This window comes from Podarcis filfolensis (assembly GCF_964270895.1).
Source record: "Podarcis filfolensis genome assembly, chromosome: 5".
NCBI lineage: Eukaryota > Metazoa > Chordata > Lepidosauria > Squamata > Lacertidae > Podarcis > Podarcis filfolensis.
In genome coordinates, this window is record NC_139608.1 from 15742357 (window position 1) to 15758882 (window position 16526).

The following is a 16526-nucleotide window of genomic DNA, read 5'->3' on the forward strand; positions in this document are numbered from 1 at the left end:
TACAGTATTTTTCTGGGTTTTTTTCCTGGGCCTTTACATCTCTAGTTGAACGGAGGCAGGAGAAATATGTTTGGCTTGTTTTTTCTCCCTCTTCACCCCCCCCCCCCGTTGCTCATCAATGGGCACAGCTGTCACTTGTGGCAAGGAAGAGTATGAAGTGAGGAGGATGAAAGAGAAAGAAAACCAGCCCAGTATATTCTCTCCTCCCTCTTTGCTCATGTGGAAGACCAATTCCACAAGAACAGAATTTCCCACTTCGTATTTTGAAATTATTTTCACAAACATGGTTTTAGACATATGATCACCTTATTGGACTAAAGCTGGACAAAGATGGGGAAGAAAAGAAATAAATAAAACAAATTTCACTATGATAAAGATACTTAAGATACCATAGTAAGTCATGGCATATATCTCCATGTATACTATACAGCCTCTTAAGATTCATGACTTTCCCAATCAGCTAAGTATGTTCTATTTATTATTGTTATGACCTTGGAGAAATTTGATGATGGTTGGCGGCTGACAAGTAGCCGGTGGGGGAAGTAAGGCTTGGAATTTCCCACGCAAAATAAATAGTGGAAAATATTCTTGCCAGGGTTTGATTTTTCTTTTCAAGTTGATGGCATTGTAGGGTGAATTATTTGATACTTTTTCTGATTACTGGATTGGTTTCTCATGTTTTTATTAGCATTTCAAGGGCTTACTGTGATGTTGCATCCTGGCATCCACATATAATTAAGGGTCTATTAGTGTAATAACATAATTAAAGACTTTCTGGTTGGATGGTTCTACAAGAGCCTCTGTCTCCAACAAAGCTATACAGAGCAAACCCACAAATGATTAAACCATCACTAGAATGGGGCGAGGGGAGAGTCGTACCCATTTAGATGTAAAATCTGAACACCAGCCTGCTATGAAATACATACTACATAATTAAGAATTGTTGCTGACTTCACTAATCACTCAGTCTGCACATTATGAATGCCAGGGATGCACAAAACCTCCCCAGATATTTTTGCCTCTCATCATGTGTTTGAGTCTGACCAAACAGCGGGAGGCAGTGGAAGACAGGAGTGCCTGGCGTGCTCTGGTCCATGGGGTCATGAAGAGTCGGACACGACTAAACGACTAAACAACAAATGTGTTTGAAACTTTATTTCACAAAGGCAAAAGTGTCATTTTTCCGAAGGTAGGATTTAAAAAATGGTTTTCTGAAGAAAATCAAGACTGTTCATATAGACCAGTGGTTCTCAAACTTTTTTCTCTGGGCCACACTTTCAGAATAAACATTTGCTCATGCCACACCATTTTTAAAAAATTGATAAGAAACAGATTGGAAAACAAAAAGAAACAACTCTTAGCAGTGCTTGATTTATAACACAGAACACAACCACGTCATAATATGATCATGGAACATCCAGAAAGTATAAGACAATGCAGCTACATAGGAACATGAATCATTCCAAAAATATAATTATAAACAAGCCTCTTATACATGTACCTTAGGTATGTATCCAAACTCAATGAGAAATGTGAGGTTGTTTTGCTGAATCTCATTTATATTACGTCTAATTTGAGACAAACTCTCATCTCACAAAGAAACCTTTGTCTTTTCTGATCTGTCATATTTATCAGAGTTGAAAATCCCTGTTCAAAACAATATGTTGTGGAGAACCTTAGAAGAATAACTAATGCTCTTGAAGAGAGGTGTGGATACTGTTTCTGGTTATATATTTTAAAAATTTTTTTGATAGTATAGTATAGTATAGTATAGTGCACTATATTACACTATACTGAAATCTTTCAATATTTCTTTGATTGTCCTTGAATCATCCTGCCACATTCGCTATCCTCTCCTATTCCACCAGTGTGGTGTGCCACACCCTTTGAGAAGCACTGATGTAGACAATAAATGTATGGTATGAATAACGTGGCACTGGAAAGAATATTGGTTCTCTTTCTATTAAATAGATATTGGTGGAAGCTGGGTAACTCATTTAATAATAAAAACCATAATTCATTGTGAAATTTGGGAAAGTTGCTGAAACTCAACCTTCGACTTGGAAGGCGCACTTCTTCACTCACAATAAGTTGAGTGAACGGGGTGCTGGCTGTGGTTAGGCTGTGGTAAGAAATCTCTTTCCTTTACTTTCCTTTCAAGAACGGAAATTTCCTTACATAGAACGAAAAGTTTCAGCTGATATGTTGGAATCTGGATTGGTTCTTACATGAAGGCAGGTCTGCGGCTGGTCAGTGCCTGGATGTGTAATTCCCTGGGTACCACATGCATGCATTTCCCCTTAGGTTCCCTGATGGAAGAAATACAAGATAAAATCAAGGGAATAAATAAATGCTTATCAATTGATTGCTGCAGCAGTTTTCTAGAGAGGCTTTTTGGAGAATGCAAGTGGCTACAGGGAAGAGATGGGAAAATTTCCTTCCATGAATTTCCTTATGTTATCTTAGGATCCAGACCATAGTCAAATTCCAACCAGGCCCATAGATTTGGAATTGTATATGGAGTAAAGGGTCATTTACTATGTTGAGCTTGGCAGTTTGATATATGCAAATTCTAAAATATAGCTGTAAAAGGAGGAGTAATGTAGCATGGAAAAGCTTTAGCCAGCTGGAAATGGGTGGTATTTCTTCTTTAGCTGTAGAAACCAATGCTAATTCTGGGTCTTAATAAATGAAAATACATGCCAAGACACAGGTTACCTAGGCACATTACCTTCTCACTTATCTCACACACCTTCTGTCTTCTATAATAGTATTAAGCATGGGTGTAGCCAGGATTTTTGTTAGAAGGGGCAAGCCTTTTGTTCAGAGGGGCAGAACCTCAGTTTGCTTTGTATTTTTATTTATTTATTTTATTTGGGGGGCATCTGCCCCCCCGGCTACACCCATGGTATTAAGATTGTTTGAAAATGATGCCTCCCAAGGGTTTTTTGATGTAGCAGTAGTTAGGTGGCTGTCATAAACACACTTATCAGGCAGCATATCTCACTGAGTTTTACTTCTAAATAAACATGCATAGGACTATATTGTTCAAACATAAATATTTAACATCAGGATGTCTAGAACCTCAAAGCTGTGTAGAAGGAAATGACAATTGATAAATCCCTATATATGAGGTGTTGCAGAATTTCATCCCACCAATGCAAATGGTGACAGCTCTTTCTTTTTAGTAACAGTAACTTAGAATTATCCATAATTTTTATTAATTCATAAATCATTTGGGGGGAAACAAAACCTTTCCCCAGTACTGTTGTTGTTTAAACAAAAGGTTCCTGTAGGTTAAATATACAAGTCACTGATGACACCAAGGGGTTAAACTTCCTTTTAGAAATTATGCTCTTGCCTAACAAATTTTCATGACCTAGCCATTTTTTTCCAATTGATTACACTTTGCTACATTATAATGGAGCCTACGCATTTGTGTCTCGGGACCATACGCTACTATATCCTGACATGTTAAACATCTCCTGTGGCTCACCATACGCATCAGGGATGAGGACCTCCCTCTGTTTTCTCATTATGCCAAACAGTGAAATGTGGAAATAATTCTAATCCTTTCTTCTGCTTCTGTGGTACTCTGAAAAATGTGATAAACTGAATCAAATTAAAAGTCGTTACCGCCACAATGCTCAGTTTCTGTCTCTAACCTTTGTTTTATAATTCATTCTGTTATCTATCTTTATTGTAATTTGGAGGAATAGTCATCTGTGATTACAGCTTTCTTTTAAACAGGAAAACGTGTAATTCTCAGCTTTAATTTGTGAAATCCCAATTTAAAAAGATGAAGGTCTACTAATGACTTTATGTTTTCAAGTAGGCTAGGCTGTTTTAAATATATATATATTGTGAGATAAAGTTTAATTCACTTATAGACTGTTTTACAATTGTGCTAAGTCAAAATATTAGGAATTAAGTTGATTTTATCCTGGTAACTTCAATGCAGCTGCATTTTGTTTCAAGTGAGAATGCTTGGTTTTTAAGGGGCTTGTAGATTGGGCTGTCAGTTCTAAAGATTGTCTGGGTTTACTGTACATCATTGGGGGCAGCGGTGGTTGAAATCTGAGGCTTGTCTATACAGAAGTGGAAGAACTTGTGAGCTCACCTGTGACATAGACCTGAGCTTTTGTCTGCTGACAAGCCCAGAGGCAAAACCTGGAGGCTGCATATGTACTGGTAACTACAGTATGCACAATCACAACCATACTAGTAATATCTGTAGTTGATGCTTTAAATTAATGCTTAAGAAAATAAAAGATGCAGTAGACATCTCAGTTTACTTCATTGGTGGGAGTAAAAGGGTGTACACACATAATTGCCACACACATTTAAATGCATGACTAAGTGTACTAATGTAGGACTCAGTACATATAGATTTCTAGAATGTGGAATAGAAAGTTCTGTTTTTCAGTGTGCAATTCATCAGGCCCAGGATATGACTGTTCAGTTCAATATACTATTTATTTCATCAACATTTTACATTACATTGTTCTTACATTCCAGTTAAGGGAGCAAGTATGGGAAGCCAGCGTAATTTATGCTGGGTTTAATTAAACCAGACTAAAGTACACCAGATCCAAAGTGCATCCAGGAATGGAACTACTGCTGACTGAGCCAGTTTAAGCCTGGCAGAGGGGAAACAAGCATTTAGAGTTTGACTTACACCATCCTTGTTGTTGGTGTAAGCTCTTCCGTGTTCCCAGATCACTTAACCAAGCTGAACTGTGTCAGGGTCCAGTGTATGTCCCCACACCACCTCAGCCGTTCCCCCATCACTCCCATGGAATGCCTGCTTTTTAGGACTTATGTTGGTTTAAATGCTGCCAGTCCAGGCTGAGCCCGGATGTTAAATTAGTATATGTCCAGCTGAGCTAGGGGTGAGGACTTACGCTGACTGGGAATGTCATAACTTGCACATCTCAGCAAATCTAGGGTGCCCTTAATTTTTAAACCACTTAGTTCAGATAAGTGGAAACTTTATAAATGCATTATTTTCCGAGACACATCCCTGAGTTGGATCTTAGAATTTTGATAACTTTCCCATGGCACTATATTAATATGTTGATGACACTAAATTATTACGTGAAGGTTTAAATACTTTAGTGTTACTTTGGAATATGCTCTAAGGCCACATTATCTTCCATCTTTTCCCTCTTGGGACTAACATGGGATCCACTTTTCATTTTTTTAAACATCTCTCTCTCTCCTCTCCCTCTCCCCCCCCCCCCGCATTTCTCCTTGGCTTTCTGTCCTTCCTTCCTTCCTTCCTTCCTTCCTTCCTTCATTCATTCCTTCCTTCCTTCCTTTTTCTCTTTAAAAGAATAGTAATTACCCATCCAGCCAATATAGTTGATATGTTATGAGTCATAACCAAGCAGATGATAATGCCCTAGAGGTTATTATTTTTAATATCACCAGTATTAGTGGACCAGATACTACTGCAGCCTATTTCATCTGTGTAGGACCATTGATTTTCTTACAGTGTTGACTTTGTAGTATATATGGTATATTCTAGTCTATATATACTATATGCTATCCTACATATAGGAAGTTTTTCATGTTCCTTTTGTTCCACTTTGTACGTTACCCAGAGAGGATTCTGAAAGTCAAAATAGAACATATTCTGCTGAGCAGACTTTATCAACCAGTGCAAAACTTTACTGGCACTCCCAGCTTGATATAATGCTGTAGTTGAAACCCTGTTAACTGCAAATAATTTTTCATGCTTATGATTGCAGTTGAGTTCTAGTAGAGGAGAAGTATAGATAGTATAAATGTCTTGACCAAAGTTGGTTGGACTAGAGCTATATATATAAAATGAGATTTTAAAACTGCAAATAAATTCAGTTTTGTGTTGCTGCAATAATTACTATAGTTTATATATAGAATGCAGCATACTTAATCCCAAACAGGGGTATGCAGGTGCAGCTCCTGCTGACATCAAGGAGAACAGCACCCATGTAATTGAAAAGCAGAATTTGACCCGGAGTCTTTCAATATTGGCCCCTAATTAAGAGACGGTGTCTGGTGCACGTCAAATGCCTTAGACAGTGTTACTCAATTAGACACAGCCGACACTATCCAGAGTCCCAAATGCTGCTAGTTATTGTGCAAGCTGATATTGACATGTTCCAGAAACAATGTGGAGTTCTCATGCAGTTAGCGTATTATTACATGGTATTAACTGCTAGCCGAGAATGACCACTTACTCATATAGAAATGATCTTTCTTAAGCTGCAGCTGCACCCAGCTATGCATCAGGGTTTATATTCCATTCTCCAAAGTGTTCAGTTTTATCAGTGTTTTACTTTTCCTGCAGTTCATTATGCCTCTTCAGTAGCTCAGCGCTTTTTGGGCGGGCAGGGGGGTGATTCTTTGTCAACACTCTTTCTATATATCAGTAGCGTATAAAAATAAATCATGTCTGATTTAGTGACAATAATAATAATAATAATAATAATAATAATAATAATAATAATAAAGAATAGCATTTATATAGTGTTTTTTTCCTAATGCTTCTTAACGTTTTTAATGTGAGCAGTCCAGTTCAAGAAACAGAATGGCAAGTGTTATTCATTAATTCCACACAAGAGAGGGTTGTGAATATCGGAATTCAGAATTAGAATTTTTATATCGGAATTCAGATTAGAATTTTTAGCTAATTTATCTGGTGGGTGCAGGGGAAGAAGTATATTTCTGGCTCATGCAGTGTGTGCACATATATGCAAGCTAACTGATGCTTTGTGCTTACTAATTAATTAACTTTTAACTCACTCATCTTCCAAGGACTCAAAGTGGCAGACATGACCCCCCCTTGCCCCAATTTATCTTCACAATAACCCAGTTCCAGGTCACTCAGTGAGTTGGCTGAACTCGAATTTGAATGCAGCTCTCCACTATTCCAGCAGCCTATTCAATACCACATTGACATTCCTGTAGCCAGGATGTAGGGCAAGCCTTCATAATTGGTGATACGGCAAGGCAGTCCACTACAGACTTCTAAAACTTCCTGTTTTAGCATTGGCATTGCCAGGCCAAGTTCAAGGTGTTACTGTTGGTATATAAAGCCCTTAACAGCTTATGGCCAGTTTACCTGCAGGATCACCTTACTCTATGTAAAAGGTAAATAAGCAAAGGACCCCTGGACAGTTAAGCTCAGTCAAAGGTGGCTATGGGGAGTGGTGCTCGTCTTGCTTCAAGCCGAGGGAGCCGGTGTTTGTCCACAGACAGCTTTCAGGGTCATGTGGCCAGCATGACTAAACTGCTTCTGGTGCAATGGAACACTGTGATGGTGTCTAGAGAGCATGGAAACGCCGTTTACCTTCCGCTAGAGCGGTACCTATTTATCTACTTGCACTTTGACGTGCTTTCGAACTGCTAGGTTTGCAGGAGCTGGGACCAAGCAACGGGAGCTCACCCCGTCGCGGGGATTTGAACCTCTGACCTTCTGATCAGCAAGTCCTAGGCTCTGTGGCTTAACCCACAGCGCCACCCACAGGTCCATATGGGAGTAGATACTTATAAGTAGCATCCTGATTTAAGACTTGAACAACCACTTAGAAGCAAAAAAAAAGAAAAGACCAGTAGCCAATGGAATTCACATGCTAACTCCTCAATCTGTCTTTCATATTCAGTTTTGAATTTGCATAACGAAGCAAGCAAGAGGATAACATCTGCACTGTTGATAGCAACTTTTGATTATCTCAGACTCCACAGTTGCTTTGATTTTTCAGACTATGAAATATTCTACCTAAAATTTAAATATGTTGGAATGTGAATGTATATCATATTTCACTAATGTTCAAGTGCTGACATCTACCTTATGGTAGAATCATGAAACAAAATTCTGCAATACTGTGCATCACTCTGGAATGACTCTATCCAGAGACTACATTACAGTTTGTTCTCTATTTCTTTGTCACATTCTTTCAAGTGCAAGATTCTGTCCCACTGTAGTATCCCATCAAGAAGCAGAATATAGGGCAGGATTTGAAAATTAAAAAATGGGGCTTTGCATATATGATCTGGTTCTTGTTGAATTCTATAGGATAAAGCGAATGAGCTAAACTCTGGGACACAGTTGAGAGTGGACAGAAGCTGCTCCTCTTCTAAGACAGTAGGATCCATGTTGGGACATGGCATATAATTCAGCAATCTTGCTGAACTAATCTGGTAATGGTTAGTACCTAGATGGGAGACTGCCTGTGGACCTTCCTTGAGGTTCTCAGAATAAAGGCAGGATAGACATGAAATTAATACTCCCCCCACCACTGCTCCAAGTTCTCTGCATTATCACGTTATCCTCTGCACAAGCACAGTGCCCATCCCAATGATGGGCATTTTACTCATAAAATGAAACAGGCCAGCATCCTGTACATTATTATTTAAACATTATTAAGGTGTGCCTTCTTTTTCTTTGAGTAAGCAGGAACAGGGGACCTCTTATTTGTCAAGTGTCATTGTTGCGCAAGTCCTCCTTGTTTATTAACCTCCCCCCCCCATTTCTTTTCTGAAGTCAAATAAATCCAAAAGTCGTTAGTTTTGTATTGCCTTTCTAACATTTTATGGGATTGGCACTTACCAGAACTCCCACTTCTGCTAGATATGCACAGTATTTTCTTTGTGCAGATTTTTTCCCTGCAATAATGGGTTAGCAGCAAGAAAGAAAACAGAATAGTGTTTCAAAATATCCATGCTGCAAGCAAGCTTTTTGTAAAAGCTGAAGCTGCCATCAAGATAGACAGATAAAAGAAATGCTAAACATTCTGTGGCCTATATTCCTCTCTGTTACAGGCAGGAGAAACACTATAGATTTCAACTAATGACAAAAATCTGATTGTAATCTTACTTACATATATATGTCAACCTTAAAGTAACTCCATTGACATTTTCAACTTGCACACCAGAGTGAGTATTATCAGAATTTGGATTGGTATAGCTCAATAAAATCAAACACTGTCTAGAAGGAGGTAATAACTCACATTGAATAATATTAATGAGGTGAGTAGTTTTCTACAATTCCATAGGGCTTCTGGAATGTCTAACCAACTATTCAGCACAAGTAGCAGAAGTATAATCAAGCTCTTGATTCATTCACACCTACGTTAGGTTCAGTTGACATGAACATATAATAATGTGAAACTCATCAGTATATGGGGGATCTTGTTTGTTACACAGATTCCTTAGGAATACAGTTCATCTATCCCTTATTCATGTTTTAAATTTCATTTCAAAAATATAACCTTTTGGTGAAAAAGCTTAGAATTTGCAATTGATATGTGAGTTCAGCCAAGCATCAAAGGCTGCAATCTTATATACACTTAGCTGAGAGTAAGGCCCATTGGACTCAGCTAGACTTACTTCTCAGTAGATATACATAGGATTGTGCTATAAAAGTTAATTTGTTTAATGGTTTCTGATCAAAATGAAAAAAACAAACCATAATGCTGATTCAATCCAAACGGCCCAGTAAAGAAATATCTCAGGGACTGCCTCTCCCCATATGAAGTGACCCGTGCCCTGCGATCATCATGTGAGGCACTTCTTTGTGTGCCTCCTCCATGAGAGGTCTGGAGGGTGGCAAAATGAGAATGGGCCTTTTCTGCAGTGGCTCCCTATTTGTGGAATGCTTTCCCCAGGAGCCTTGCCTGGTGCCTTCATTACATATCTTTAGACGCCAGGCGAAAATGTTGTTCAACATTCTATTTAAATGTGTTTTGGGGGGTGTTATTGGATTGTTCTCATTTTTGTTCTTGTTTTTTATTATGTATTTTGTGCTCTCGTTTTGTATTTTTATGTCGTGAATGACTCTTTGATCTTCAGTTGGAGGGTGGTATACAAAATATTTATTATTATTTATTATTAATATTAATATTAATATTAATATGTGCCATAGCTGTAAAAAAAAAAGGCGGATTCCATGCTAGGGATGATTAGGAAACAAACTGAAAATAAAACTGCCAAGAGCATAATATTGCTACATAAATCTATGGTGTGACCACACTACGTATACTGTATACAGTTCTGGTTAATATAGTGGTGGACCCTGGGGTCTCAAATGTCAGTGGTGCCCTGTGTGACACCCAAATTTGGTACCTCCACCTCTCTTGCTGTATTCTAAACAATAGTTGTGGCTTCCCCTGTAGCTCCCCAAGGCTCTGTACCTAGTACGAACCAGACACACTCCCTTAAATCCACCTCTGGGTTACTTTACCTCAAAAAGGATATTGTGGAATTGAAAAAGCTTCTGAAAAGGGCAACCATATTGATCAAAGGGCTGCAGCAACCCCAGTGAGGAAAGGTTACAACATTTGGGCCTTTTTAGTTTACAGAAAAGGAGAGCAATGATAGGACATTATGCGTGGTGTGGAGGAAGTGGACAGAGAAAGGTTTTGCAACACTAGCGCTTGGGGACATCAAATGAAGCTGAATGTTGGAAGATTCAGGACAGACAAAAGAGAGCACTTCTTATAGTGTATAGTTAAACTCTGGAATTTGCCCCCACAAGAGGTAGTGAAGGTCACTGACTTGGTGGGCTTTAAAAGAGGACTGGACAAATTCATGGAGGACAGGTTATCAGGAGCTACTAACCCCGATGGCTATGTTCTACCTTCACCATTGGAGGCAGTATGCCTCTAAATAAAGGTGCTGGGGTCTGCAGGAGGGGGGCAATATTGTCATGCTTAGACCTTGCTTGCGTGCTTCCCAGAGGCATCTGGTTGGCCACTGTGAGAACAGGATGCTGGACTAGATGGGCAACAGGCCTGATCCAGCTGGGTTCTTCTTAGGTAGTTATGCTCTTATTCTAATAGTCACACTTTTAATTCACGCTGGTGGAGGACAGCTGAAATTAAAACAATACTGCTATGCTTTTATTTAAAAAATAATCCATGATCGAATGAAACTTAAGCAATTTTAAGACCTTTTGATTTCAAGGATGCACTTTCAACCAATGAAATAATTGCTACTTAAAATTGCTTAGCTTTAGCAGAATTCTAAAGAACTGAGAGAAAAATGGAAACATGCCTCCTGCAAGGCCAGAAATGGAAAAACTGGAAATTTACAGATCAATTATATATATGATTTCTCTCTCCCATTCATGAATAAAATGCTTTTAAAAACAAGGTTTGGGAATAATACTATTCCAGCCATTTATGCTGTTTCAAGACCCAAGGTTCAAAGGTAGTAATGTTTGTGATGATAACATTGATGCTCCATATGACAGGATTACTAAAAAAATAATAATGCTCTTATGTAGGAAAAGCACTTTAAATAATGTAGAATATGGGACATTTTCAGGCATTCAGACTTGTCCATGCAGTCTTAATAGCTTGGAACTTGCCTAAAAGAGAGGGGATTCTCAAAATGCTGAATTTTGCACTTCATCACAATAAAATTTATTAACTGAGTACATTTGTGGAATTACTAAATACACACACCTCTGGCCTTCTGTTGCACTGTATTTAGTTACTAACTTCAAGCCTATCTCTGTATTTGGATTATTAGCTACTTTCGCTGAAGGTTAAGGAGCCCTGGCTGCTTTAAAATTCCCTAACTCTCTCTCACACACATTCTATTGCAATCTTGTTTTGCCTTTGGAATGGAAAAGGATACTAAAGCAGCTAAATGGTTAAGCATTTGTCCAAGTGGAAGGAAGTCAACCCCCCTGCTCATATTCCACACAGAAGCCTAGGTTACTGTTTAAACTGACCCCAGGCTCCACAGAGGTTAAAGCTCTGGCATTAGCCTTGGCACAGAGCTGCTCTATCATCTTCATCAGGAATATCCCAGCCGTAGTCATGTGCATTCTTTCCTGCCAACATAACACATTTGTGCAGAATGTGCACACACTGGTGTCTACCCTGGTCTTTTAGTAGCAATTAACCTTTCCTACAGGGTTTCCTTTGAAGCTTGCTTGTGTTTTTATTGCAAAATAGCAATGAGGATTTTTTTTAATGAAGGGAAATGTCTAAACTTCCATGTTACCTAATCTATTCTATTCCCCAACTCAGACATTGCAATTATATTACCCAATTCCTAACAGGGACAATTTTATGATCTTAAAGAGGTCTGCCTGGAAATAAAAACTGCAACAATTGTGTTTGTGTATTTGCTTCCCAATTTTAGGTTTTCTGGGGCTTGTTTCATGTGGAGATAAATTATGTTGGCTGAGGAAATTAAGGATGCTTTCCTCCCAACATCTGTTTTCATAAAGATTGAAAGATCAAGAAGCAAAATAGTTTTAGCACCCATGAGAACCTGCCCCATTTGTGAACATAACAGGATGGTTTCTGCAAACAAAGAAAGCCTCTCATTACCAGAAAGTGTGAAAGTACACTTTTCTCTGACCTGTGCAGCCTGGGTGATTTGGAACATGTTTAGAAATGCAGTTGTATAATCAAATTAAACATTATGAATTATTGGTTGAGAAACATTCTTGCAGGTATTTTGCCAAAAGTCACTAGCAATTTGACAAATGTATTGTTTTCGTAAAAAAGGTTGCAATGGTACATAGTTCAGTTTGATAAGGGAGATGCTATTTTTTTCTGTAAATGTGCTACTAAGGAATGTTTGGGTTTTGATGGGAGATCTTTTGATCAGTTACTGTTGTGTTTACTTGTAATGTTCATATTTATGCCAGATGCAGAGAGATCCAACCAGAAAACCTCCATTAAAATAAATTGTAAGAGAGAAATGTGACATCTGATTACTAAGCCTCTTTGCTTGCCTAACTCTGGTTTCCCCCATGCCTGAAAATCAGGGGTGGCAGCCTGTAATCAAAGGGGTCAGTTTATTCTGGAGAATCTGGGCCAGGGACCAGGAATGATTAACTTCGTAATAAGTTGGCACCATGGTATTGCATTAATAAAGTGGAGAAAGTTGCTTTTTACTAGATACAGTGGTACCTTGGGTTACAGACGCTTCAGGTTACAGACTCCGCTAACCCAGAAATAGTACCTCGGGTTAAGAACTTTGCTTCAGGATGAGAACAGAAATCGTGCTCCGGTGGTGCGGCGGCAGCGGGAGGCCCCATTAGCTAAAGTGGTGCTTCAGGTTAAGAACAGTTTCAGGTTAAGAACAGACCTCCAGAACGAATTAAGTTCTTAACCCGAGGTACCACTGTACTACTCTTTGTCCATTTAGCCCTGTATTGTCTACTCTGGCTGGTACGTAATAGCTTTCTCAAGCAGAGTATTTTCCATTAGTTACCACCTGATCCTACCACCTGAGAAAGCCAGAGTTTATGAACAAGAGCCCTGCTGAATCAGGCAAAAGACTCATCTAGTCCAGCATCCTGTTCTCAGAGTGGCTTCCCATGGGAAGAATGCAGGCAGGACCTAAAGGTTCCCCTCTCTTTTAAGATCATTAAAACAAATGACTCCCTGCAAGTAGGAAATTAGCATCACCTACCAAAGTCTCTGAGCATTTCTCCCTGGTGTGCAAGTTTTCTGTTTGCAAGGCATGGGGTATTTTTTTTGGGGGGGGGGAAGTATTTTGGTTGTGGTGGTTTCAACCTATGGGAATATGTATATATATAGTGTACTCTGCACCCTTCTGAAGTGGTGCAGCTCATTCTGCCACTTCAGATGCATCTCATTGTGCTATATGTGTACAGCAGACCTAACTCTGAACTTTAAAAAAACTGAACATGCCATAGCTACGAAAAAATGGGCAAATCACCATCTTTCAGACATGCAATGAGAAAATAAACTATTGTAAGCTGCCCTGATCTCTTATGGCAAGGTGAAAAATAAATATAAATAAATATCTCAATTCTGCTTCAGTGGTCACCTCTCATAATACTAGAACTCGGGGTCACCAAGTGAAATTAATTGGCAATAGGTTCAAGACAGACAAAGGGAAGCTTTATACCACACCATAACTAACATGAATTTACTGCCACAAGGTACTGTGGTGGCCACTAGCTTATATAAGAGGTGTGCGTGTGTGTTTTAAGGATTTGACAAGTCCATTAAAGAGTGATCTAGCCTGCCAACCATGATAACTAAATTGAACGTCCATATTAGTCAACATAGCTCCAAATAACCATATGCCAGGGTGACTGACAGCCAAGAGTTGCTGGCAGAAAGAGAATGCTAGATGAGACAGACCTTTGCTCCGATCCAGCAGATTAGTTCTTAGAGGTGGTCATGACAGCAGTGTGGAGGCTTCCAGAAACATGGTTTATGCTACAGTTGCTCCACAGAGTGGTTGGATCTCATAGAGTGCCATATCACACATTTGTTGACACTGCAAGTGGTGGTATGAGCAGTCTTCCCAGGCTTGGGTGATCCATATAGCAAGCCATACTATATGCTATGACTGTCACATGGGGAAGCCATCACACAAAGTTTTGTTTCAGGTAGCTTCCATGCTACCGACATAACATGCAGTTCAATCCTAACACAAATAGTTATATTAAATTATTTCTAATAAGTTCCATCGCTATTTTCTGCTGTTAGCTTATCTGAAATTAGTTTTGGGTGCTGCTAATGGTCACTTTCTATATTCCCTTTTGAAATTCCTGACAGGGCTGGAGTACCCTTATGTGGTTTGCTATATATGTTCTTTTCTAGAGAAATCCTATCAAGCCCTTGTCATTCATGCCTTAGTTTATTTCTAGGGTGGATACTGTAATTCCTGCTACATTGTCATCAGGGGCAGCCCAATCTAGAAACTACAATTGGTTGAGAATAAGCAGCTTTGTATCTGCTTTTGGCAGATTGGCTCCCGGTTTGGTTCAAAGGCTCAATTCCAGTTGCTGGCTTTGACCCTCAAAGGCCCAAGACTATGGTGTTTTTGGAACTATCTCCACCCATATGACCTGGCTAGACACCTGTGCTCTGTTTCTGAATTCCTCCTTGTCCCTTTGCCAACTGAAGTATGACTGGTAAGGACAAGAGAAAAGGGCCTTTTCAGTTGTGATGCCTAAACTATGGAATAAGAAAGGTCTGCCTGCCCACTTCTTTGATTGATTTTAAATAGGCTCTTAAGACTGTTTAAGCACATCCACTCATCTTGCCCTTCATGTTTGGAATCCTTTTCAGATAATGAGTGTGTATATGAAAGCTTCCCTGAGACTCCTTTGGAAGAAACATCCGAAAATGATGGAGAACCAAGCACTTTGTCACTCAGTATTCATGAACAATCATCTCCAGCAACATCAAGTGAAGCCTTCACACCAAAGGAGGGATCTCCTTACAAAGCACCAATATACATTCCTGATGACATACCAATTCCATCAGAGTTTGAGCTTCGAGAATCAAATATTCCTGGAGCCGGATTAGGGATATGGGCCAAAAGGAAGATTGAAGTAGGTGAAAGATTTGGACCATATGTAGGAGAACATAGCCCAAGTCTGAAAGATCCTGGCAATGGATGGGAGGTAGGAAAATGTATATGTTATTGTGTTATATTCAGTGATAATCTGTTTCCTTTAATAAAGGCAGGATTCCTAATGGATAAGTGCAGATATTTTTGAAATAACATTTTTGGTGTATCTAAGGACTGGTAATATTGGGTCTTATAATTCTGGGTTGTTATAGAACAGAACACATTTAGGTAGAGATGAGACTGTGAATTGCTCACATTTCTTCCTACATCAATCCACCCTGGCTTTGCAATTTCAAATGCCTTCATTAAGATGAATGGTGAGAAGTAGGAAAAGCCAATCATTATCTGAACTTGCTTTGATGGTTTGTGGATTCCCCCCCCCCCCTTGTTGGCTTTTGGTGATGTTTTGAATATGCCACATAATATGAAAACGTATCCTTCCATTAAAATGGTGTCATTTTTAAGAAAATGAGAGTACCCTGAGAGCAATCTTGTAGAACTATGATGTTTGCAATGCTGTTTATAGTATATTTTGTGGTATCACAGGCCATCCATTAAAATAGTACATGAGCATGTCATCCTGGAAATTTAGGTCGTGGTAATTCTTATCCTTTTTTCTGAGTCCTGTGGCTTGTCAAGCCCTAACAGAATGCCCTTTGGTTTCTTCTAATTCTCATAGCTTCTCATATATCATGACCACCTTGCCCTATTCCCTCCATTCCTTGTGGACCAGGTTCATTTACCAACACATTATGTCTGGCCTTAGACAACAGTGAGCCAGGCCTGTTCTCTTCCTTGCCTGACAGCATCAGGCCATTTATTCTCTCCCCGCTTCTAAATCAGAGAAATAAGTGCCTCCTAGAGGATCTTGAGATAGAGAAGTCCTTTAGATTTCCACATTCAAATTTTACCACCTGTAATTGAGAGTTCCCATTGTTACTGGGGCAAGTCCAGTCAAAGATTTTTAGCCACCTGAGGCAGAGCAACAAATTGCACCCTCTACGAATTTAAGCTGCACAGTACTCAAATGCTGCCTGGTTAAGTTTAACACCTAACCTGAGACAGAAAACCTCACAAGCTCATTGACAGTAGAAATAAAGCAATAAGCAACAATTTTCTGCCTTTGTCATTCCCACCAAAATCAGCTGCCTTAGTCAGCTGCTTCACTTAGCTGTGGG

The 16526-nt window shown here is 39.2% G+C and overlaps 1 protein-coding gene across 14 annotated transcripts in view; it reads left to right on the top strand.

Moving 5' to 3' along the window:
- Positions 1-16526, top strand: part of MECOM (MDS1 and EVI1 complex locus) — a 473075-nt gene that overhangs the window by 195817 nt on the left and 260732 nt on the right. For all 14 annotated transcript variants that reach the window (XM_083613089.1, XM_083613092.1, XM_083613088.1 and 11 more), the window contains exon 2: positions 15063-15400. In XM_083613089.1, the coding sequence (XP_083469215.1) occupies positions 15063-15400 (338 nt within the window). The remainder of the gene's footprint in view (positions 1-15062; positions 15401-16526) is intronic.